Below are 26,457 nucleotides of genomic sequence, written 5' to 3' on the forward strand. Positions count from 1 at the left end.
TGGCAGATACTAAAGCTCATGAAAGTTTTAAAAATCACCCTGTTTCCTACTTTTTAACATTTGCTCCATGTTCTAGAAAAAGCCAATATATCTAAATCTTTTAAAAAGAGAAGGTGCACTTATTTGAGGAAAAATAAAAGCTGAAGACTGAAGGAAAAAAAAAAGATAATCTACTGTTTGCCAGTTTCCTAACTCAACTGTTAAACCCCACAAAAACCAGACTAATTTCATAAAAGAAAATAATGAGTATCACATGCATGTCTAATGTAATAAATCCATACGTGAGCACACATATGTTGGTGATCAAACATGGACACAGATAGGCAGAACAGGATGGAATAAGCAGAGCCAATAAAATTAGAAATAAGCCCTTTCTCTCATTCCTGAAAACCATGCAAAGCAGAAAAGCCCGGTCCAAAAAAAAAGTGTACAAAGAATCTGAAGAATATGCAGAAATGGGACCCTAATTATTAAAAGAATTATCGTTCATCATTCAATGAAGGCTAAATTCAAAGGTGAGAATATCCTTGTGAAAACATGCCAAAGACAAAATGAAAAGTTGATTAAGCAGTCAACCAGCTACTGGAATGTCACAGAAAATCAAAGGAAAAAATAGAAGGGAAAACGCATGTTTCGATAAAAAAAGGCACGCACCGAGGGGGAGGGGGCACAACACGCACACATAAGGCATTCAACTTATGAAAACTTAAAAGTACTATAGAATTAAATAAATGCTGTACTTGAAGACCAATGCAATACTGTACATTTACTCTTCAGAGTATTATGGAACACTGCAGCAAGTGTTGCCAAATAACTAAAAAATGTTGCCAATAACCCAGAATTCTACAGCCTAATAATCCTAACAGGTAATGCAATACTTGGAAGAATCTAAACGATAAGCTTTCAAGTTATAAATTGAAGCATGCGACTTGAACATGTTCTAAGAAAACACAAGGTCAACTGTCATTCTCATAAATCAGCAGAAGAGAAAATAAGACTTGTCTCCTATTGAATGGGGTTCATCAAAAGTAAAAATAAATACAGCTTGAAGTGGAACTCTGCTTGTGTCTAAAGAAAAGTGAGTTAGTGAAGAGACAAAGTGAAAACGGTCCCTTTAAGAATCAAATTCTCACAAAAACTAACCTTTCTCCTTCGATTTTCTATCTTGTTCTCTGTCTCGACTTTTGCTCCGGTGCTTATATGACTTTCGATCTCGGCTTTTTGATCTTCTTCGATCCCGACTACGAGATCTATGCTTTCTTTCTGATCTATCGTGGCTTCTGCTTCTTCGTCGATCTCTACTTCTTAAATAATTTGAAACAAAAGGAGAGCAACTTCAGCTGATATTACAGTGAGAAAAAATCTTGAAGAATTACATACCGTTATTTAAAGCAAAAATCACTCTCAAAGGCAAATGAATACAATCTACTATTAAAACACATTTATATAAGAAACCTTAAGAACTGAAAATTGAAAGTCCTTAACCTCAATTTTTCAAATAGGTAATCCTACCCAAAATAATTTATGATTTAAATGTCTTAGAATCAATAAGAGAAGCACTCATCCATTACACTAACTCCCTAATAAGATTGCATCAAATCTCCTTCAGCGGCCTAAGAAAGAGCAGTGAAGTTGCCTACAAGATGAACTCGTTCAATGATTCAACTTTCATCTGCCCGAGTGCTTAATGAGACTTAAGAGGGTCCCAAATACCAAGGAACTCACCAGTAATTACTATTATTTAATGCACACTCAGACACTAGGTAAAGAATCCACCTGCAATGCACAAGACCCAGTTCAATCCCTGGGTCGGGAAGATCCCCTGGAGGAGGAAATGGCAACTGACTCCAGTATTCTTTCCTGGAGAATTCCATGGACAGAGGAGCCTGGCAGGCTACAGTCCACAACGTCTCAAAGAGTGGGACACAACTGAGCAACTATCACTATATGCCTGGCACTGTCTCGTGTTCAATATACCTGCTCCTCCTTCTCTCTCTACTTCGTGATCTTTTGTGATCCCGAGACCTGCTGCATCTTCGGTCAGAAGTTCGGCTTGAATGCCTACTTCGTGATCGACTCCTCTTTCTTCTTTCTCTGTCTCGAGCTCTTTCTTTTTCTCTTTCTTCCTCTTCTCTTCGTCTTTTCCTCTCTCTCTCTTCTCTTTCCCTCTCCCTTTCTTTTTCTCTTTCTTCTCGTTCTTGCTTCTCCTTTTTTAAACGCTCATCACGATCAGGTTCTTCAGTTCTTTTTCTTAATTTTTCCTAAAGAAATCAAATTTGATTTTTTTTAGAACTAAATAACCTTAATGATGCTGTCAAACAACGGCTACCTAACATGAATCAACTGTAGACCAACTTATGAAATTTGATACCCTAAAAATGAGATGGAGAAATCTTAACACCATGTATGTACACAAGATATTTGACTAAACCCTCAGGAATATTCCTTCTCCCAAATTCCTGACACTATGAAGAAAATAAAGCACTTTGCTCATCTGATGAATAGCAAAATATTACAGGAATTATCACTACCTCAAATAACCCAGCAAAAATATAGTTTTAAATCTACACAATCAATTCTTAACCACACTAATATACAGTACTAGATATAGCTAAAATATATGCTCATAAGAAACTTACTTTTAATTCTTCTACAGTAGCTTTAATTTTGGCATAGCCCATGTGCTGTTTTCCCATCAAATGATCATCTACCCGGGACTGGGCATCTCCCACTATCAAAAAGGCTCCACACACTTCACAAACTTCCATTTGTTTTTCTTGGGCAGCAAAACTTTCAATTGTCTGAAATGATAAATCAGTTATTATAAAATATCTGATCAAGAGAAAAACAAATTCCCCTCAAAAATACTTTTAACATTTAGAAAATATTTTTAATTGTGTGAACTGCTACTTTCCATTTCCCCAAAGACATAATACTTAGCAGCAACTTTTAGACATGGGAAGCATGACAATAGCAATCAACTTTTCAAGAACTATTACGACCTCATCCCTCTATTATAACCCTTGAACTACATATCACCTCGAAAAAGCTAATCTACCTTTCAGAAAGCTACCTATTTTAGTCTGAATTCATTTCCTGCTTGGTTCAACAGGTTAAAGATGTGGACTCCATATTAAAAATGTTTTTTGGGACTTCCCTGGTAGCGCAGTAAATAGGAATCTGCCTGCCAATGCAGGGGACACAGGTCTGATCCCTGGTCTGGGAAGATTCCATGTGCCTCGGAGCAACTAAGCCCATATGCCACAACTATCAAGCCTGCACTCCACAGCCTGAAAGCTACAACTACAGAGACTGTGTGCTTCCACTACTGAAGCCTGCAGGCTCTAGGGCGGGCCCTCGGGTTGCACCTAAAGAGCCCTTGTGCCTCAGCTACTGAAGTCAATGGGCTTAGAGAGTGGCCTCCACTTTCTGTAACTAGAGAAAGCCCAAGTACAGCAATGAAGACCCAGAAAAACCAAAAATAATAAAAAAAGTTTTTCAAAATCATTAAGGAATTGAACTCACTGCATATAATCTGAACATACCCTTTTAATATTTAGAAATCAACGCTCAGTTATATTCTACCATCAATATCTAAAACATGTATACTATATCATCTAATTCAAAGTTAAATAAGTAGAGGTATTATTAAGAGTATACCAATTTTGTAGTAAGGTAAATATGAACTAAGTTATTTGATTAGTAACAACAACAACAAAAAAAACCCACCAAAACCTAAGCCCAACCAAAATACTTAAGGCACTGGTTAGCAAACCAGCAGCTAGAGGTCTGTTTTTGCAGTTTCATTGAAACAAAATTACAGACATTTGTTTACACATTGCCTAAAGCTATTTTGTAATATAAATGTAAAAACAGAGCTTTTATTACATTTCTTATGACCTGAAATCATAAATACTATGTGGCCCTTTAAAATAAAAGTTTGATGACATTAGAAAATTATTTGTAAATAGGAACAGATCCTAGCAATACACAGCTAACAGCATGGTTATATCAAAATGAAGTTGCTACTCACCGAAGTTGTGGACCTAAGCAACTCTCTCTCTTCTTTTAACTGTTCAACTAATTTCATCATTCCCTGGGCTTCTTCTACTTTTCCTTCAGATCCTAATTCTTCAATCTAAGAGGAATTCAAAAAGCAGTCAGGATATCTTTCTAACCACACTATCCTAGGATTTTTCTTTTTACCCTCAAGCTTCATGAGCTTGAAGTTGTTGGGGTATGTTTTGTTTACTGAAGCCTCTTTGGGTTTAATTTACCCTTAATCGATTTTTTCCCACAGCATTAACTACATATACTTGACAGGAAATACACAGAAAATTTCCAGGGTAGACAATTTCATAAGGTTAACACCACAGTCGGGAGAAGGCAATGGCACCCCACTCTAGTACTGTTGCCCAGAAAATCCCATGGATGGAGGAGCCTGGTAGGCTGCAGTCCATGGGGTCGCTAAGAGTCAGACACCACTGAGCGACTTCACTTTCATGCATTGGAGAAGGAAATGGCAACCCACTCCAGTGTTCTTGCCTGGAGAATCCCATGGACGGAGAAGCCTGGTGGGCTGCAGTCCATGGGGTCACTGAGTCAGACACGACTAAAGCGACTTAGCAGCAGCAGCAACACCACAGTCTAGATAATAAGCAACTCCACCCAAGTTTCCTACTGTCTCTGTGTTGTGCCTCCTCCCAAAGCAACCACCAATCTGTTTTCTGTCACTATAAATTAGTCTGCATTTTCTAGAACTGTATTTAAATGGAACCATGTACTCTATTCCTTTTGTGGGGCTTAGCCTCTTTCACTCAATCTAGTATCTCTATATTCATCAATATTATTCCAAATAGTTAATTCCTTTTTATCACTGTGTACTATCACTGTAGGACTTCCCTGGTGGCTTAGACGGTAAAGCATCTGTCTACAATGTGGGAGACCTGGGTTCGATCCCTGGGTCAGAAGATCCACTGGAGAAGGAAATGGCAATCCACTCCAGTACTACTGCCTGGAAAATCCCATGGACAGAGGAGCCTGGTAGGCTACCGTCAAGGGGTTGCAAACATTACTGTATAAGTACATCACAATTTGTTTACCCATTAACCTACTGACAGACATTTGTTCCCAGGTTTGTTTGGGGTTGGGTTTTTTTTTGCACCTATTATGAATAAACACTGGTATACAACTCTGTGTAAACATATGCTTTCACCTCTTAGATTAATATCTAGCAGTGGAATGGCTCATAGTGCATCTCTTAACCTTTGAAGAAAGAAACTCTTTTCCAAAGTGCCTGCATCATTTTAAATAATCCCAACAGAGTAAAATAGTTTGTTTGCCCAGATCTTCACTAATATTTGATACTGTCAGTCTTTTTAATTTTAGCAATTCTAGGAGGAGTTCCAATTCTTACCTGCTGCAGGAGTACATCAATTTTATCTGTTAGAACCTGAATTTTTTCTTCATTTTTGCCTGTTGGACCAGCTGCCTGATGAAGACAATAGAATGTGTATTATCAACAACTAAACTACAAAAATAAACATTTAACTTCTATATACCATACCTAGTATTCGTATTTAATAACTGAAATGCTAAATCAAAAGGACAGTAACTCAATTATCTCAATTTTTGTTAATCAGTTACATATTTTGTCAGTTACTGATATTTAAGATAAAAAATTTCTGATTAGCAAAATATTAATTTACTAATAAAGACTGAAAAAAACCACCTTTTTAAGTTTTATGTCATTTTAAAACATATAAAGCAATGACTGAACTTGAGCCCAAGTTTCAATACTAGGGAGATCGCTGGCTTGCCAGAGGAAAGGACACTTTACAAAGATCATAAATTAATTCATACTCACCCCAGACGACTGCTGGTTTTGAGATAATGCCAAACGAGCATGGCCTCGTCTAATTCTACGTTCTACTTCTGCCAGTAAACTCTGTAAGTATCGCAAAAAATCTCTCTCATAGCCAACTTTCATAAAACGAGAACTCTTCTCATACCTAATGAAACGAAAATAAGTATTTTCTTTCCAATTCTTTATCCATTTACAACTCTCATATTCTATCTTCACTAATCTCATGAACTACTACTGCATTCAGACTGAAGCGCAGGGAATTTGCAGGCCAATTGTTAGGTCTCCCTGCTTTCACTGCTGTAGGCCTGGGTTCAAACCCTAGTCTGGGAACTAAGATGCCACAAGCCATGTGGCATACGCAAAAAAGTTAAAAAAAAAAAAAAAAAGAAGAAGAAGAAGAAAAAAAGTACTGAAGAGTAAACCAGGCACATCCATAAGAAGTGAATTTCCAGAGGTCCCTCATCCTGGTAAAGAGGTAGCATTTAACAGTGTATAAAGAGCACAGATGTTACCAATGGGCAGATCTAGGTGAACATTATCCTCGATCTGTGACCCTGGCTCCAGGACAAGTTTCATTTATAGAATTAGGTCTGTTAAAAAAACAAATGTGAAAGGAAAAAAAAAAAAAAAGCGAGTGAATTCTCTGGAGGTCCAGTGGTTAGGACTCAGTGTTTTCACTGTCATGGCCTGGGTTTAATCCCTGGTCAAGGAGTTAAGATCATACAAGCTGGGAGGAGCAGCCAAAAAATAATAATAAACTAAAAAATAAAAACTGGAGGAGGGCATGGCAACCCGCTCCAGTAATCTTGTCCAGAGAATCCCATGGACAGAAAAGCCTGGTGGGCTACAGTACAGGGGGTCTCAAAGTCAGACATGATTGAAGCGACTAAGTGAAAAATAAAAAAACAGACGGGATATAGAAAAAAAGCTTAGGCTTATGCTTGGCATACAGTATGAACTCGTATGGTGATGCTACATATAGCTGTATCACTTTCTATGACCCCCAACTAATGAGTAGGACCTCTACATGACATTCATTTTACATAAATTCCGATCATCCCAAAAAGGGTAACTTACTGTTTTCGTAGATTTTCATCATGAATTTTTTCACATGGTCCTAAAACACAAGAAATATGAATGTATTCAATATAAATTACTGAAATTAACTTTTCTCTTGTCAAAACAAAAGGAAGTTATTTTTTTAAAAAAAGGAAAGAAGATCCATTTAATCACTGAGTAGTCTGCAGACATGTAAATTGAGCCTACTAAATCATGAAGCAACATGCCCAAGTACACAAATGAAAATTGTTCTCCTTAGCCTTCAAGATGTACTATATGGTAAAAGAAGAGAGAGGGATGAAAAAATTATTCCTGACTGCCAAGTAAGCTACGATGATGGCAGACCTTTGGTCTGAACCATTAGTCTCCGTGAATACTGTTAAGACCAGCACCCTAGTCCTACCTCTTACCATCTCCAAAAGGCAACTTTAACCCTTTTAGCTTTCTCTTCTGGAATTTGCCTCCATATTTCTAAATTCTATGCTTATTTTGCTTTTTTGGTTTAACTTAGGCATGAAAAATTTAGTTTAAATGAACATTCAGTGTTTATATTTTGATGCCATGTCCTATTAACTCCCGAGTTAAGCAAAAAGGGCATTATGATGACACTTTTGATACACTTACTGGAATTTTTTTCTTCAGTTCAGTCTCTTGTACGTTCTATTTCCAAATTCACTCCAGACACTAACTCAGCTATCAAAACTAGCTCAGTAATAATCTCCCTCAAGTTTCAAAATATATCAGATAATCAAATCAGCTTTATTTTCTTCCATGAGCTTTCCATCCTGCTTCAGTCAGAGCTACTTTTCCCCCAAGCTCACTAATGGAGCTGTCACCCTTTTCAAGTCCTTTTCTGGTCTGTACTCGACACAGTTTACTGGCTCTCTTATTTGTTTCCTTCTTGGTTTACACCCATGAGTGTCCACAGAAAAGGTTCCTGGTAGATATTGTTGAGACCATGCATGCCTGAAAATGTCTTTCTTCACACTCGTATTTTGCTGTTTGGCTATACAGCTAACCTAGGTAAAAAACATTTTACCATTCAGAATCCCGAGGATGTTTCTCCAGTGTCTTCAAGCTTCCAGTGTTGCTACTGACAAATTGAGGACATTCTGATTGATAATCTTGTATGCCCCACCCCACCCCTGGTGTTTTGGAATTTCACAATAATGTGCTTTGATATGGATCTTTTTATCATTTGCTGTGCTGAGTTCTAGAAGGATTCACTCCATCTAGAGAGTAAAATCCTTCAGTAATGCAATCTTAAGATTTTCTCCCTTCTGTTTTCTCTATCTAGAACTCTCTTAATTAGCTATCACAGCACTGGACTGATAGAATTTTTTCAAATTTTAATTTTTTCTCAACATACCACAAATTTATTTTATCATCAAAACTTCCCACTGATGTTCATAGTTCTCTAGTTCTAATTTCAACAACTCTTTATTTTTTCAAAACTTTTCTTTTTATATAGCATCCTATTCCTTCTGATATTTTCTCTTATTTCTCCGAGGATACTAAATTTAGTTACAGCTTTAAAAATTTTTTCTTCTGTTTTCTCCCATTATCACCATATTCCACTAAATTCTTTTTTTTCTGTTGGTTTTGGTTAATCTTTTATGTTTGAAGGTTTTCTTCAAATAACAATCTTGGCTGGCAAAATACTTCCAAAATCTGACTTGAAGTTGGTATGCACAGGCAGGGTTTGTCAACTAATAGGCTTTACCATAGGAAAATCAGGCAGCAAGACTTTCTTTTAGGAGATTCCCCAAGGGTCAGTACCTGTAGATCACTTCTCTGGAACTGTTCACTTTCTCTAAAGAATCCTCTTCTCTTCTGCCTGGGGAAAAAACATCTGGCTGTATCCTTCTAGGAACAGGGCAGAGGAAGGGAATGGGAAAACCTCACTATTAAGAAAACAGACTCATTTAATCTCTCTTACATTCTCATTTTTATTCATTACTGCCCTGTCCTGTATCTGTAAATCCCAATACCTAGATATATCCAGCCATAATGTGCTCTTTTTGCTTCAGGGCAAGCACTGTGCTTAACGAATTTAATTTCCATTTTATATTTCTAGAATGATACTAGTTATGTACCATCCTGGAGAGAAAATGGTCGATTTTTGGATTTTGTGGTTCATTTAGCCCAATTTCTTCAGAACATAACCCCCTGGTCTCCAGTGCTGTTGGCATGGGAGACAGAATTACCTGACGCACAGGTCAAGACCACCCAGACTAGTGCTTCTCAAGATGGGGCAGTTTTGCCCCCAGGGATATCTAGAAGTGCCTGGAGACATTTTTGGTTGTCAAAATTGGGAGATTTTTACTGACATCTACTTCCATAGAGGCCAAGGATGCTGCTAAGCATCCTACAACCCACAAGAGACCCTCCCACTTCCCCACGCACAGAATTTTCCAGGTCAAACTGTCAAATGTCAAGGTTGAGAAACCCTGAACTAGACTCATCTCTGGTTTTCAGCCCCATAATTCAACTCTGCCTTCTATGGTACCTGATGCCTCCAAATCCTGAGCCTGTCCAGGGTTCTGCTGATCAAACTCTTGCTTCTGTTTAATATCCCCTTCTGCAGGCTTTTAGGATACAGGTTTCTCTGCTATTCTTCCATCCACTTGTCATCTTCCAAAAATTTGTTGACATCTCTAATGTTATCTCGTCTTCCGTTTACACCTTTTTTGTTTTTAATATTCATTTTAGTGGAGGGGTTTCAGGAGGGAATGGAAATACATATGTAGATTCAAATAAGCCACCAGGTTTAATTAGACTGGCATTTGTTAATACATTTTTTTAAAAAGCCAGGAAAGAAATTATCAACACCTTTAACAGAAAATTTCTTTCCAAAATTATAAAGTATCACTTTCTCTTTAATCATAAATGCAACAAAAATTATAGAAAATTTACTTACCAAGATCAGAACGAGTGTTTGTGAACAATTCCGCAGGACAAAAACCACAGAGGTAGTATTTACAAACCTAGTGAAAAAACAAAGGTGACTTAACTTTTTGAAACTGGTCAGTTTTAAAACTATGCCAGAAAAGGATGCCAAATAACCATTTTCTCATTTCATGATCTACATCTTTCAACCAAGTAAGTTTAAGAACAACTTCATTTGTTAAGTCATTTAGACAAATTAATGACTTTCAGACTCCTGGATTTCAGTATAAGAAATGCAAGACTGACAGTAATAGAAATCACTGCCTTAATCCCCAGAAAGAACAAGTTTTGGATAAAGACATCCAGAATAAAGGTAATTTTTTTAAAAAATTAAAAAAAAAAAAAAAAAAACACAAAACACTGCAGTGTTCTTATTGTTTCAACTTTGTTAAAGACCAGAACCAATTTACACATGAGGATTTGGAAATCACTGCCTAAATTCCAAATAATACTCATTTAAAATGATCCGGTTCTGTATTTTCACTTAAAGAGATCTTGTAACAGGCCCTAAAGCGTGCTGGATATTTTCACACATGCCAGCACTGAGTGACTTCTAAGGTATGAGGAAGAATTATTAACATAAGACCAATTTTCAATTCTCTCCCATGGGTACTTCTGTAACTCCTTCAGATATATTCTGAGACTGCTCTATACTAAATTTAATTTTGTAACACTGCAAACCAAAATCTGTTAAGCAAAATTCCAAAATATCTCCATATAACCCTTCATTGCTATTGGGTAAATTATCAATGTACAAGAAAAGGTAGAAAAGGTCTACTAAATTTAGGATTGAATGAGTTTTTTTGAGACATTTAGAACTGGATGTTGCATTTGAAATACTGTTTTTTGCTTCAAAGGTCAAATGTTTTACACTTATTTGAAGCAGTGAGGTCCCATAAGCTGTGTCCAGAGGAACTAAAGTCATAAAGAACAACCAGATTCAACAATCACGTCTAAACAACAGATTTAGCTTTATATCAATATTAATCCTGTTACATGTAGCGATATGTCATAGTATCTTTGTACCATTTTCTTTTGAAAATTCTAATACTTTAAATTATTAAAAAGGCTCAGTATGACCACAAGTAACATGCTGGTGAGGATGTGGAGAAAAGGGAACCCCTGGCACACTGCTGGCAGAAATGTGAACTGGTGCAACCATCCTGAAAAAAACCGCATGGAAGTTCCTCAAAACACTAAAAATAAAGCCACTGTATTTAATCCAGCAATTCCACTCCAGAGTACACATCCAAAGAAAATGAAGACAGTAATTCATACCAATGTTCACAGCAGCATTATTTATAATAGTCAAGAATGGAAGCATCCTTAATGTCCATCAACACACGGATGGATTAAGAAAATGAGGTAAATATACATGATGGAACAATAATCAGCCATGAAAAATGGAAATCTGCCATTCGCAACAACACAGAGAGACTCGGAGGAAATGATACTTAGTGAAATAAGCCAAACAGAGGCAAAACACTGTATGTATTTGAGGTCTCTAAAAAAAAAATAAAGGAAATTAGTGAAAACAACAACAAAACAAACTGCAGTGTAGAGAACCAGTGGGGAGAGGGAAGAGGGGCAAAATAGGGGCAGGGTATTAAGAGGCACAGACTATGATATATAAGAATATAAGTTAAATAAGCTACAAAGAAGTACCGCTCAGGGAATACAGCTGATATTTGATAGTAACTCTGTGTGTGCTCAATCGCTTCAAGTTGTGTCCAACTTTTTATGACCCTATGGAACCCGCCAGGCTCCTCTGTCCATGGGACTCTCCAGGCAAGAATACTGCAGTAGGTTGCCATGGCCTCCTCCAGATCTTCCCAACCCAGGGATCGAATTCCTGTACTGCAGGCAGATTCCTCATCCACTGAGCTACCTGGGAAGCCCCTTATAGTACCTATAAATAGACTACACTCTTTAAAAATTGTAAATCACTCTGTTGTATACCCCAAATTTATATTAATATCAACTATACCTCAACTTAAAAAGGGCTCTTTATGTGCAAAAGGCTAATGTTTTTAAATGCTATATACTTTTCTAATTATTAAAAAGTCTGATTTGTTCAATTTTGCATCATTTTAAGTGTGTCAGTACATGCATCACTAGAAACAAATAGGAATTTAGTCAGGAATGTCAGGTGTAAAGCTTAACCTGGTTAAGTTTCTGAACTGGTTAAGTTCAGAAATTAATGACAACACATTCTAGGCATGAAAAGACAAATTCAGCAGAGTATGAAAATAGGCAAGTGGAAATCGGTATGTTTGGAGAATCAAAACAGTGATTTTTTATTTTTGGCTGCCACTTTTCAACTATGAAAAACTAAATCTGTAACTCTGCCTTGGTATTCTCAATACAAAAAAAGGAGATAACAACTATTTCATAGTGGGACTGTAAATTTTAGTATGTTTATTGAGAGAAACGGGCAAATCAGTCTGTTTTTAAAAATACCCATTACTTTCTTAAATAGGCACTCGAGACAATCAAACAAGCTATGCCAGCAGCTCTACCTGTAATTTAGTCCTATCACTCCATCTGCTGCTGCTGCTAAGTCACTTCAGTCGTGTCCGACTCTGTGCGACCCCATGGACTGCAGCCGTCCTCCTCCGTCCATGGGATTTTCCAGGCAAGAGTACTGGAATGGGGTGCCATTGCCTTCTCCATCACTCCATCTGAGATGAGATCAACCACATGATCTGCCCTGAAGGCAGTTCAGTTCAGTCACTCAGTCGTGTCCAACTCTTTGCGACCCCATGGACTGCAGCACGCCAGGCCTCCCTGTCCATCACCAACTCCCGGAGTTTACTCAAACTCACGTCCACTGAGTCAGTGGACATCCAACCATTTCATCCTCTCTCGTCCCCTTCTCCTCCCACCTTCAATCTTTCCTAGCATCAGGGTCTTTTCAAATGAGTCAGCCCTTCGCATCAGGTGGCCAAAGTATTAGAGTTTCAAGAAGGCATCAGGCTACTTACAAAATACAGATTAAAACCTATTTTCCTAATTCTTTGTTCTGTGTGCTCTTACTCTCCAACTCTGCTTAAGATATTGCTGTAAAGAAATGGTACATGAAAACAACTGTTACTCTACCCAATAAACCCTAGCTACTTAAACTGCTTGTTTTAACCTTTCCCAGAGATTGAGAATGTTTAACTAAAAATATTAACAGTCTTATTCAGCAAGTCTTTACTAAATGTCCATCATGGACCTAACAATCTGATAATCAAACGGGCTCAGAAGAGGGGGCAGGGGGGTGGCAAGGGCAGAATTTGTAGTTGCTGTTGTTTAGCTACTTAGTGTCCTACTCTTTGGGAGCCCATGAACTGCAGCATGCCAGGACTACAATCACAACAATTGTGAGTCTCCTGAAGAACTGTACAAAAAAGATCTTCACGACCCAGATAATATCGATGGTGTGATCACTCACCTAGAGCCAGACATCCTGGAATGTGAAGTCAGGTGGGCCTTAGAAAGCATCACTACGAACAAAGCTAGTGGAGGTGATGGAATTCCAGCGGAGCTCTTTCAAATCCTGAAAGATGATGCTGTGAAAGTGCTGCACTCAATATGCCAGCAAATTTGGAAAACTCAGCAGTGGCCACAGGACTGGAAAAGGTCAGTTTTCATTCCAATCCCAAAGAAAGGCAATGCCAAAGAATGCTCAAACTACTGCACAATTGCACTCCTCTCACACGCTAGTAAAGTAATGCTGAAAACTCTCCAAGCCAGGCTTCAGCAATATGTGAACCGTGAACTTCCTGATGTTCAAGCTGGGTTTAGAAAAGGCAGAGGAACCAGAGATCAAATTGCCAACATCCGCTGGATCATGGAAAAAGCAAGAGAGTTCCAGAAAAACGTCGATTTCTGCTTTTTGACTATGTCAAAGCCTTTGACTGTGTGGATCACAATAAACTGGAAAATTCTTCAAAAGATGGGAATACCAGACCACCTGATCTGCCTCTTGAGAAATTTGTATGCAGGTCAGGAAGCAACAGTTAGAACTGGACATGGAACAACAGACTGGTTCCAAATAGGAAAAGGAGTACGTCAAGGCTGTATGTTGTCACCCTGCTTATTTAATTTATATGCAGAATACATCATGAGAAACGCTGGGCTAGAAGAAGCACAAGCTGGAATCAAGACTGCCGGGAGAAATATCAATAACCTCAGATATGCAGATGACACCACCCTATGGCACAAAGTGAAGAGGAACTAAAAAGCCTCTTGATGAAAGTGAAAGTGGAGAGTGAAAAAGTTGGCTTAAAGCTCAACATTCAGAAAATGAAGATCATGGCATCCGGTCCCACCACTTCATGGGAAATAAATGGGGAAACAGTGGAAACAGTGTCAGACTTTATTTTTTGGGCCTCGAAGATCACTGCAGATGGTGACTGCAGCCATGAAATTAAAAGATGCTTACTCCTTGGAAGGAAAGTTATGACCAACCTAGATAGCATATTCAAAAGCAGAGACATTACTTTACCAACAAAGCTTCGTCTAGTCAAGGCTATGGTTTTTCCTGTGGTCATGTATGGATGTGAGAGTTGGACTGTGAAGAAGGCTGAGTGCTGAAGAATTGATGCTTTTGAACTGTGGTGTTGGAGAAGACTCTTGAGAGTCCCTTGGACTGCAAGGAGATCCAACCAGTCCAGTCTGAAGGAGATCAGCCCTGGGATTTCTTTGGAAGGAATGATGCTAAAGTTGAAACTCCAGTACTTTGGCTACCTCATGCGAAGAGTTGACTCATTGGAAAAGACTCTGATGCTGGGAGGGATTGGGAGCAGGAGGAGAAGGGGATGACAGAGGATGAGATGGCTGGATGGCATCACTGACTTGATGGACATGAGTCTCAGTGAACTCCAGGAGTTGGTGATGGACAGGGAGGCCTACTTCGATTCATGGGGTCGCAAAGAGTCGGACACGACTGAGCGACTGAACTGAACTGATAAATTAAGGTAACAGCAAAGACCAGAAGAGTTCAATATCAAAATTTTCACTACCACATAAGAGAATGCAGATACAAACAACCTCAGGAATCTGACTAGAAAAATTTAATTGTGAGTTTCCATCGCATTAAACAAAGTGAAAAATAAAAACAAAATCTGGCATTAGATACACTGCTGAGAAAAGGAACACTCCAAACATTACTAGAGCTGTCGGACAACCTGGCAACATCCATCAAAATGTAAAATATGCACTTAACTTAGTCATTATCTTTCTAGGAACCTATCCTACAAGTGATTCAGTTCTATGTACTAGAGTGTTCACTGCAGCTTGGTTGGCAATTGTAAAAGAACTCGAAGTAATCTACATGAAATAAACTAAGGTACATTTACATTGTACCTACAAGGAAAGACTCCACAGTATAAGTGAAAGTTGTTAATTATAAATTATACTCATATGGACTTCCCAGGAGGAGCTAGTGGTAAAGACACCACCTGTCAATGTAGGAGACATAAGAGACCGCAGGTTTGATCCTTGGGTTGGGAAGATCCCCTGGAGAAGGGCATAGCAACCCACTCCAGTATTCTTGCCTGGAGAATCCCATGGAGGAGCCTGGTGGGCTATGGTCCATAGGGTCGCAAAGAATCAGACACAATTGAAGCAACTTGGCATGCATACACGCATGCACACTTACATAAACCAAGTTTACTTCTGTAAAAAGAATCACTTTAATGAGCCTAAATTGGAGGGAACATAAAACAGTAAAATCAATTTCTAATATAGTAATTAATCAAAGTTCACTCTTTTCATTGCCTACACAAAGTTTTCATAAAATTTTAATCAATTTTCCACAGCAGCAGGGATAGTAAACATCTCTCTCCTGCTAAGAAGCCTTCCATTACTTCCCAAAGTCATTTAGTCCCAACTTTTAACAAGGTTTATAAAAAAACATTCAGAACTCCTCTGGTGGCACAGAGGATAAGAATCCGCCTGCCAATGCAGGGGACATGGGTTCGATCCTTGGCTACGGAAGACTCCACATGCTACGGAGCAACTAAACCCGTGTGCCACAACCACTGAGCTTGCCTGCTGCAACTACTGAAACCCGTGCCTAGAGCCTGTGCTCTGCAACAAGAGTAGTCCCCACTCGCCACAACTGGACAAAGCCCATGCACAGCAACGAAGACTCACTGCAACCAAATATAAAAAAATTTTTTTAAGTGATACATTTTTGTAAAATAATCAAAGGAACTTCCTAACTTACAAGAAATGGAAAATTAAACATATTTCATAAACAATGAAGCACTGTATACTAACTTAAGCTACTTTCTCCCCTTGTTAAGAAATCAAGTCTAATGAGACACAGAATTCCCTGGTTGTCCAGTTGTTAGGACTTCGAGCTTTCACTGCCTGAGGGCCTGGGTTCAGTCCCTCATCTGGGAACCAAGATCCTGCAAGCTACATGCGGCATCCAAAAAATAAAAGGTCTAAAGTTCTAATGAGACACACATGGTTTTCCAGAAGCAATCAATCAAAGATTGAGGAAATACTTTAATATTTTCAGTGTGATAATACTGTGGTTATCGTCCTCACATTTTAGACATGTCTTTAAGGCTGAATGATAAAACTGCTCCAAAATAATGAAAGAAGTAGGAGATACAGAGAAAATAATACTAGTCATATACTGATAATGTGTCTTACACACATGGATACACAGAGTTCATTCCACTACTTACTTCTGTTTATAAGTTTTGGAGAGAAAAAGCAAACAGTAACTATATACATTACACAGAGACTGCTGGAAATTCCAAGAAGCCCAACACTTACCATGTACTATATAGTGAGGTAGGAAATGTCTACACTTATGGCAGAAAAAAAACATTTTGATGACTATGGTTTAAAACTAACAAAACACCTGTAGAAGTCATGCACTATAATTACTAATTTTTTGCTTCTGGTTTCCTTTTCAGATTCTGAATATCTTTTTTAGATGTTAAAAAAAAGCACAAGTAAAAAATGTGGACAGTAACCTTAACTGTTTCTTTTTTTCCAAACAACTTTCGATGTGATGCTATCTGTTAACATTGGCAAGATTTCAGAAAAGAACATTTATTTCAATTCCCTTCTATTAAGTGTTCACTGAACAGAGGGCATACATGAGTTTGGTAAGTGATGGACAAGATCTCATTTTATATATTAGAATCAGAGTTAATAGTTTAAACTTTTTCACTTTTGGGCTTCCCTGGTGGCTCAGTTGGTAAAGAATCCGCCTACAATGCAGGAGACCTGGGTTCGACCCCTGGTTGGGAAGATCCCCTGGAGAAGGGAAAGACACATTTACAGTATTCTGGCCTGGAGAATTCCATGAAATGTACAGCCCATGGGGTCACAAAGAGACACGACTAAGCGACTTTCACGACAAAATAAAATCCTCAATTTGAACTACAAAGTTCTTGCCATAAACTTAATAATACAAGCTCCAGACCAGATGGTAATTACAATTCCCTACAATCTCAACTCCAGATTATCCAAAGGCTACCAATGCCTCCTCTAACACGGAAATCTTCCCATGTGGACACTAACTGAAAGGTGCTCACCCTAGGCAGTTAAAATCACATGCTTTCCTCGTTTCTCTGGTTGTTTAGGATTAATAAAGCAGAGGAAACAAATTGCTTAATAAAAAAATACTAATCTCAAGGAAATGTAAAATATTAATCAATGAGGGAGGGAGGTGTGTCAATGAATCCTTGGAACAGTATTAAAGCTGATGGCTTTAGTTGAAAACCAATTTCTCTCAGATCAAAAGGTAACAATCTACAAAAGCTGGAAACACCTGTATAGTAAAGCACTTTCCCTGAGTGGTTCCTTACATATATCTTTACAAATAAGTGAAAGGCCAATAATTTGCATCACAGAGACAGCCTTCACTTAAAAAACGAGTTTCCTCCAAGTGTTTCTAGTTCAACATTTAAAACCAGAGTACCGAGGAAGTATGTCAGGAAGCAGTCGTTTACAAGCTTTAGCATGTATAAAGATGCCATTTAAAAAATGCAGATTTCAGGGGCCTTTCGGTAGACCTAGACTCAGAATGGGGGGTAGGCACTGGCGAAGTACATCTCTGCATTTAAAACAAATTCCACAGATCAAGCTAACACAGATATCTAGGAATTACTTTTAACAATAAAGTTTCCATTTCATTGTTAAACAAAAGGACCTCGCCCAGCTGAAATGGCTTTCCCCATCTAGTGCAAGTGTGGCAAAGAAAAGTTTCCAGATAGAACTGGAATGCAAAAATATTGGGCGGAATTCCCTGGCAGTCCAGTGGTTAGGACTTCGCCTTCACTGACAAGGCCTGGGTTTGGTCCCTCGACAGGGACTAAGGACTTCCCTGGTGGCTCAGATGGTAAAAGCATGTGCCTACAAAGCAGGAGACCCGGGTTTGGTCCCTGGCTAGGGAAGATCCCCTGGAAAAGAAAATGGCAACCCACTCTACTATTTTTGCCTGGAAAACCCCATGGACGGAGGAGCCTGGCAGGCTACAGTCCATGGGGTCGCAAAGAGTAGGACACGACTTCACTTTTCACAGGGACTAAGATCCCACAAGCCACCCAGTGCAGATAAACCCTCACCACCACCACTACCAAAAAAAAAACCCCTTACAGTATATACTGTGGTTGGCCATTCCTCCAGGATTTTACCAAATACCCAACAGCAAACACCAAGTGACCCAGGAGTGATGCCACAAGTTTCCCCAGCTTTATAAAACCCTACAGTAATTCTAACTTATTTAGAAAGAGCCAGATGGTACATTCCTGGTCTGTACCCACGTTTTCTTGCAGACAGAAATCTGAAACACCAGCACTGACTTTTTCAAATCCCTGAATCCAAAATTACGTGCAATCTATCATTAAAGGCATAAAATATTTTGACAAAAGTCTGTATCAGTGAGAAACACTAAAACTGAAGGGAGGGTGCACCTGAAAGGAAAGCAGATTTATTATAACTGAGATGACATAAAACTTAAGTTGCTTTTCTGAGAACTTCATCGTTGCTAACGTTATAAACCCATCGCATCCAACGCAATGTGGCAATAAACCACCACCAGGGAAAAACGTTTTTCCACAATCCTTGTTCAAAACCAATTAGGCAAACAGGCTGTTACAGCTGATGAGCACGCAATCAAAAGCAATTTTCTCTCTGTAATTCAAAATAGATAAATGTCCTATTTGCACACAGAGTGAAACATAAAGTTCACCTTTTTCTTTTTGCAAAGTTCATTGAGTGGCAAAAGAAAAAGTTGCTTTATGGTGACAAAGAAATGACTACAAAGAGAAGGGACCCAACAAAGTTACTCCTATTTTTATTTTGAGGAAAGAGGAAAAACCCAAAAGTCAGGGGAAAAAAGATTTAAAAAGCTTCACCTCTAATGTGTGAATTTGTTGTTGTTCAGTCGCAAAGTCAACTCCGACTCTTCGCGACCCCATGGACTGCAGCACTCGACTTCTCTTGTCCTTCACTAGCTCCCGGAGTTTTCTCAACTTCATGCCCATTGAGTCAGTGATATTATCTAACCATTTAACCGGTACAAAAATTCTACTGTAACACTTCACACTACTAATCGGGTGGCACCCCACAGGTCTAGTCAAACACTAGCAAAAGAGAAATTTTACTGTAACCAAAGCGTAAGTTTAAAATGAGTAAGCAACTCCCCCCCCCCCCCAAAAAGGACATATTTAACAATTCCTTCATGTTTTGACTAGCAACTGTCTTTATCTTGTTTGACTACAATCACATGTGAAGTTAATTATACATCCATTCTTCAGGTAAGACCTAAAATAAACGTTACACACCATGTTCACAGAACTGGAAAGTGAACAAGACTACAAAGATTAGGTTTAGTTTCGCCATTTAACTTGACAAGATCTTGGGTGAGCCTCTCAAGTCTCATCTGTGAAATTGGGTTTATACTCATTTACCCTTAGAGGGTTAAGAGGATCAAAGAGTTTCCTATGAAGAAAAAAGCCTTGACAATTATCTACAAGAATGGCTTACTAGACCGTACTGCTATCAAACAATATTTGTAAATCACGGTGAACCCTATCAAGACCTCTTTTAAAATTTTATTGCCCCATGTAAGCGTCGAAACTGAAACATTTCTGAATACACTGCCACGATATGACGCTCAGCCAAATAACGGCCAAATCTGCCCTTTTCCCTATTTCACAGCCAGGTGAAAACTCCGAAACCTCTAGATGTACAAAAATACTCCTTCCTTTCCCGCTTTTCTCTGCCTCATTAAGCTGCTTTTCAATTTTGCCAAGTCTTTTTTTTACTTCCTTGATACTTAACAATAAATCATCCCTTAACCAAGGATCCAGGCAGCCTCCTCCCTCCTGGGCTATTCTCCCGATTCCCTCCAGCCACGGGGTCAGACACTTGACCCCGGGGCGGCCGGGCCCCAAACCTTGCCGAGGCCCCGGCGAGCCCCAGCCCGCGCCGTTCCCCTCCCCCATGGCGCCCAGGCACAGGCCCAAGGCCCGCGGGACTTACGCTCTCGTGGTCCCACCGCACGTTGCTGCGCTTCTCATCCGGGGCGAGGTTTCGGTCCCTGCCCATTAACTCATCCAACAATTGCGCAGCCGAAATCATGGTGCTTTCCTCGGGCGGCTGCTCCCACCAGCCCTGGCACCTGCCAAAGAAAACGCCGGCACCACAGTCGCGAACCTCTCAGGAACCCTAGCAGGCCTAAATGCCTCCTCTAACCAGGAGCCGACAAGACAAAATGGCCGCCGCGCGAGCGCCTTCCCAGCATGCCGTTCGCGCGCGTGCGCCGGCGGGGACACGCCCAGACCTGGGAGTTGAGAGCGGGCCGCTTCCGCCGGCCCGGGGGCGGAGCCTGCCGAGGCCTGGACTCCGCCTCTGCACGTCGGCACCACCCTATGCCGCGCCAAGGCTACTCACAGTGGCCGAGTCCGCTGCTCTCCTTCGTGGGCTTGCGTTGCCCACTCTCTTTGACAGACGTAGGAGCCTACGTCTCGAAGCTTCAACACCACTCTGAAATGGAGAAAAGGGTAGCGGATAGCGTATCACTTATCTCACGCGGTGCTCTCTGTGGCGTCTTCTAGTGGAGGAAACGGAAGATGAGCACTCTTGGCCGTATTCCGACTCCATTCTTCTAGCCTCTGAGCTTGTCGCTTCTTCTACCTGGGTTATTCCTCCCACTCCGATTCCCCAGATTAACAAGGCAGGAAGAGATAAGGCAGTTTCTACAAGGTCACGAGGAGTGTAGGCAGGAGCATGCCTCCCAGACCGGAATCTTCTTTTTAATTACTGATTCATTTACTGAACAAATATCAGTATTTACCATGTACCAGGTAAACTCCTGAAGCTAAGCTCCGAACCTTTCAGACACGGTGTTTGCTGTCACAGACCTTGAGGATTAGAGAATGAGACAGTCCCTATATAAATAAATCAACATAAATTTTAGTATTAAGTACTCGAGCACCATTTAGAGTATGTACTCTAAAGACAGATCGTCTAGGTTGGTAATCCCAGCTCTGCCACTCTGCCTTCCTTTCTCGGTCTGTAAAATTAGGATTTATAGTAATACCTCCCTACATACATAACATGTTACTGTGAAAATGACGCGTGGCACAGGCCCAACACATTTTAAGTTTAATCATTAGCTAAACAACAACAAAAATTATGATCGTAATGGAGGGAAAATAGGGTTGTGTCAAAGAGTAACAGAGAGGACTGTCTGTGGAAGTAACTTAAGACCTAAAAGATGATGGCTCTCCAGCCAAGCAAATTGGACAGAAAATAATCCAAGGCAGACAGTGTGGTATATAACAAGGCCATTTCATTACACGAAGCAATGTTCATCATTATTTTAAGTAACCCTGAAACCAGCAGGGTTCTCATTAAGTGGCCTGAAGATGCCAAACATTTGAGAGATGCTGCTTTAAAGGGGTAGAGAAGGAACCAGCATAGGATGCTGTGAAAGGAAAGCCAAAGACATAAGCGAGAAGCCGAAGATGTAAAAGGAAAGTCTGAAGACTATAGTCAGGGAAGAAGATGAAAGCACCAACATTGTAGAAGTCTGCCAAAGGTCTGGCATGAGAAGACTAAAAAGAATTCATTGGATCTGTAGCTGGAAGTCAGACTGAAATGGATCAAAGAATGAAGAGACAATGAGGGGGTAAAATGGCAGATGGACAACTCATTTTAAAGGGAAACAGCAAGACAGGGTGAGAAGTGAAAGGAGGTATGAGTTAAGGAAGGCTTTTTTAAGAATATGTTTCGTGTTGGAGACTAATACTTTGGTCACCTGATGCAAAGAACTGAGTCATTGGAAAAGACCCTGATGTTGGGAAAGATTGAAGGTGGGAGGATAAGGGGACGACAAAGGAGATGAGATGGTTGGATGGCATCACCGACTCGACGGACATGAATTTGAGCAAGCTCCGGGAATTTGTGATGGACAGAGAAACCTGGCGTGCTGCAGTCCATGGGGTCCCAGAGAGTCCGACAAGACTGAGCAACTGAACTGAACTGAGTGTTGGAGAAGGTAGAAGATAAGAGAATAGTTAAAGTTCCAAATTCTTAAGAAGGGAAGGTGATAGTGTAGGCTCCAGGGCATATTGGCCTTTCCTAGAAAAAAAGGACCTTTTCTCCACTAAACCTACAGAAGGAAAAAAAACCAGTTTGTAGATGTAGCAGTGGGATGAGGAAGTTTTCAGTTGATGGCTGCTGTTTTCTCAGTGAAGCATTTTGGTAGGTTTACCACTGCCACGACCACCAAAAAGGGGGAAAAAAGCATACGTCTTGAACTACAAACAGGACTTACAAAACCTGAGTGCAGAGTTACAGCCTCTGCTCACTAAAACTTTTTTTTTTTTTTTTTTTTTTGCCTGCATCACGCAGCTTTCAGGATCTCAAGGTCCTGACGAAGGGTTTTAATCTGGGCTCCACTCTGGCACCCAAAGTGTTAACCTAACCACTGAACTTCTAATTCCCTCATTCATTGCGCAGACTTCAATGGCGCATGTGCATCGTGCCAGAAACTGCATTAGTGGCCAAGAATATAGATAGATGTGTAAGACCTGGTTGTCAGAGAGCTCCTGATCCATGGAAGACAAAAATGTAACAATAATTTCAAATGAAATCAAAGGAAAATACCGTCCTTTGGATCTCAGAGGCAAGCGCTCCCACCCTGTCCCATCCTAGGCAAGTCTTCCCATATAGCTTTGTTTTTTGTAGACTCTAAGGGCAGCCGCAGCCACAGTTCAGTGTGTATTACCGCTGCTGATAACGAATTCACTCATTTGCCTTTTTCATTCAACCAGTTCAACCAGTACCAGCATCAACTACTGGGCATCAGGGATTCAGAGAAAAAAAGTTTTGTGGTTTTTTCTGCCATACCCTGCGGCATGTGGGATCTTAGTTACTCAACCAGGGAAACAACCCATGTCCCCTGAAATGGAAGCTCAGAGTCCTAACCACTCAACTACCAGGGAATTCCCAAAAGTAGTCTTATGAACAAATCACAATGCCCAGTTTATACATAACTTTTATAGATTATATGAGTTGGTTATTTTCTGATGATGAGATGAAAAACAACCTCATCAGTCTGTGGCACGCAGACCCCTTCCCATGTATGTTGCTAATGCAAAGTGTAATGGACTGAATTGTGTGCCCTACCACAAACACAGGCAAATTCATATGTTCAAATTCTCAGAGTCCACAAAAGGACCTCACGATGGGATTGCATTTGGAAACAGAGCCTTTCGAGAGGTAATAAAGTTCAAATAGGCCTCAGTACAATCTGACTGGTACCCTCATAAGAAGAAATTTGGAAACACTGGGTAGGCACACAGAGAGGAAAGGTCGTGTGAGGGCATAGTGAGAAGGCAGCCATCTGTAAACCCAGGAGAGGGGCTTCAGGAGAAATCAACCTTGCTGACACTTTGATCCTGAACTTTTAGCCTCCAGAACTGCGAGAGGATAAATTTCTGTTAAGCTCCCAAATCTCTGATACTTTGTTTTGACAGCTCTGGGGAACAAATATAGAAACAAAGCCACAGTTACTAATGCTTCCTAGCCTTCTGTGGTCCCATGACGCCATCCTCCATTTGCTTTGCTGCCTCAATCTTTTTAAATGTAAACCTGGTTATGTCTCTTCCCTGCTCAAAATCCTTCAATGGGTCCCCATCTAAAATTGAAACACCAAGGTCATCCATGATCTTACCTGCTTCTCCAACTTTTTGCTACTGTTCCCTCACACCCTGATCACCCCTGCTTCCTCCCACATCACATTACACGGCTCTAGACATGGAATGCTCTTTCCTCACCCCAGAAACACCTACCCATCTTTCTCAGGTCACACGCCAAGCATCAGCACTTCTGTAAAGCCAACCTGGAGCCTCATTCTCTGCCTGTCACAGACAACAACTGATCATCTTCTTTGTGCTGCCATTTTACCTTGTACATTTTGGAGTTGGTCACATGATATTGCAATTATCAGTCTTTTTCTTTTAAATGAAAGTTTCTCCCTTTCCGTCTGGTGGCAGCCATCAGTTTATCTCAATGGGAAGCCAAAATAGGCACTTACAGATATATCCAGGAGCTATGGAGGAAGAAGCAGTCCTATGCAATGCACTTTCTCCTCAAGGTGGGCTGCTGGCAGTACTGCCTGCTCTCTGCACCCCGCAGGACCCTCCATCCCACCCAGCCTCATAAAGCATGCAGACTGGGACACAAACCAAGCAAGGTTATGTCACGTATCAGATTCCTGTGAGCTGTGTTGGCCACACATGCCTAAGGGTGCCAGTTACAGCAAGTCTGATTATCATGGCTAAAGTTTGCCTGAAGCCTTCATTCTATTGTGGAGGAGTGAGCTGGATGCCACTGTGGGGCTCTGAGAGTCCTGGATTCTTACTGGGTTGGTGAAGATTCTACAGACAGATTCTTTGAGGTTATCCTCATTCCATAAAGCTACCAGAAGAAATCCTAACACCCAGTGGATCACCAAACCAGTCCAAAAGCACAGGGAGTTACAAGGGCTGACATCCACAAGTTTAAAGAACCATGGCCTTGGAAAGGCTGACAAGTTTCACAGTACCACTGGTGGTTCTCGTTATGCAGCTTGGAGATGGCACAGTACACTCCAGCTCCACCGTTTCTGTTAACATAAGTAATGTTTGTGAAATTCTTAACCTGATAAACCAGGACATTCATGTCTAAAATGTGTTTTTTAATTTGTCTGTGAAAACTGTGTCTGTGGACTTCCCTGGTGGTCCAATGGTTAAGAATCTGCCTGCCAATGCACGGGACTCGGGTTTGATCCCTGCTCCAAGAAGATTCCACATACTGTGGGATAATTAAGCCCGTGTGCCACTAGAGAGTAGCCGCCACTCACCACAACTAGAGAAAGTCCTCAAGCAGCAACGAAGACCCAGCACAGTCAAAAATAAATGACTAGATAAATAAAATTTAAAAAAACTAGGTGTCAACAAATTATTTCATGAATGCACTGTCAAATTATGAAAGTTAAAGTACAATAATGTTTGAAGAACGATGTGTGCTCAGTGGCTTCAGTCACGTCTGACCCTTTGTGACCCTATGGACTGCAGCCTGCCAGGCTCCTCCGTTCAAGGGATTCTCCAAGCAAGAATCCTGGAGTGGGTTGCCATGCCCTCCTCCAGGGGATCTTCCTGACCCAGGGATCAAACCTGCGTCTCCTGCATCGCAGGTGGATTCTTTACCGCTGAGCCACCAGGGAAGCTATAAGTGATGGTATATCTTGTTTCTAATAAGAGAAATGCTTTTGTCTTTGCTTTATCTTTTTAGGAAGTTTGTATGTCAGTGTCTAACTTGCTGTTTGGTGCAACAGGTGTAAAATACATTCCATGGAAGCGGAGTGCAGAAAACAGCCATGTAGATTTATTGATGCGTGTGACGAACCCTACAGCTTTACTGGGGTGATGCAGTGCCCATTATAGTATGGGTGCCATCCCTACCACTTCTGTCTCCATGGTCACCAGCAATCTCCTTGTGGTTAAATCTATTCACACTTTTCAGTCCTTTCTTTCTTGCCCTGTCCGCAGCATTTAACCCTGTGGATCACTCCCTTTTTGCCAAACCCTCTCATTCTTTTGCTTTTTTCCTACTATTCCGGTTGCTCCTCGTCAGTCTCATTTGAGGATTTCTCCTTTTCTGTCCATCAATAAAATATTGGGTGTTCTTTAGGTGTCTTTGGCTGCCTTCTCTTGACACTCAACATACTGTCTTGGGGCCACCAGTTCTGTCCCCATGACTTTAGTTAGCTCCTTTTGCTGATGACTACCAAGTCCAAATCACCAGCCCAGAACTCCTTCTGAAATATGATACCCATATTCATGACTGTTTACCAGGCTTACTGTTGTTACTAGGCATCTCCACGCCAAATGAAAATCGGGAAAGAAAGCACAGGCTCTAGAATTGAACTTCTTGACTTTACAGCCTCGCTCTGTCACTGAACTGTACAGTACTGGGCAAGTTACTTACCTCTCTATGCTTCAGATAATAATGATGGTGCTAACTTAAAAGGTTGTTGTGAGAACTATTAATAACTGAGACAATTCATGTAC

At 40.4% G+C, this 26,457-nt stretch overlaps 1 protein-coding gene and 1 pseudogene across 1 annotated transcript in view; one reads left to right on the top strand and one right to left on the bottom strand.

The window, feature by feature from the left end:
• LUC7L3 (LUC7 like 3 pre-mRNA splicing factor) overlaps positions 1–20,577 on the bottom strand; it is a 24,908-nt gene extending 4,331 nt beyond the window's left edge. The window contains 9 exon segments of the mRNA NM_001034684.1: positions 1,144–1,304; positions 1,978–2,261; positions 2,640–2,801; positions 4,034–4,138; positions 5,417–5,491; positions 5,867–6,011; positions 6,944–6,983; positions 9,846–9,912; positions 20,378–20,577. Of these exon segments, the coding sequence (NP_001029856.1) occupies positions 1,144–1,304; positions 1,978–2,261; positions 2,640–2,801; positions 4,034–4,138; positions 5,417–5,491; positions 5,867–6,011; positions 6,944–6,983; positions 9,846–9,912; positions 20,378–20,476 (1,138 nt within the window). The 5' untranslated portion in view covers positions 20,477–20,577.
• A 60-nt stretch (positions 20,578–20,637) lies between these two features.
• Positions 20,638–25,345, top strand: LOC786793 (large ribosomal subunit protein eL15-like; annotated as a pseudogene).
• Positions 25,346–26,457: the final 1,112 nt, after the last annotated feature.

This window comes from Bos taurus, chromosome 19 (assembly GCF_002263795.3).
Source record: "Bos taurus isolate L1 Dominette 01449 registration number 42190680 breed Hereford chromosome 19, ARS-UCD2.0, whole genome shotgun sequence".
NCBI lineage: Eukaryota > Metazoa > Chordata > Mammalia > Artiodactyla > Bovidae > Bos > Bos taurus.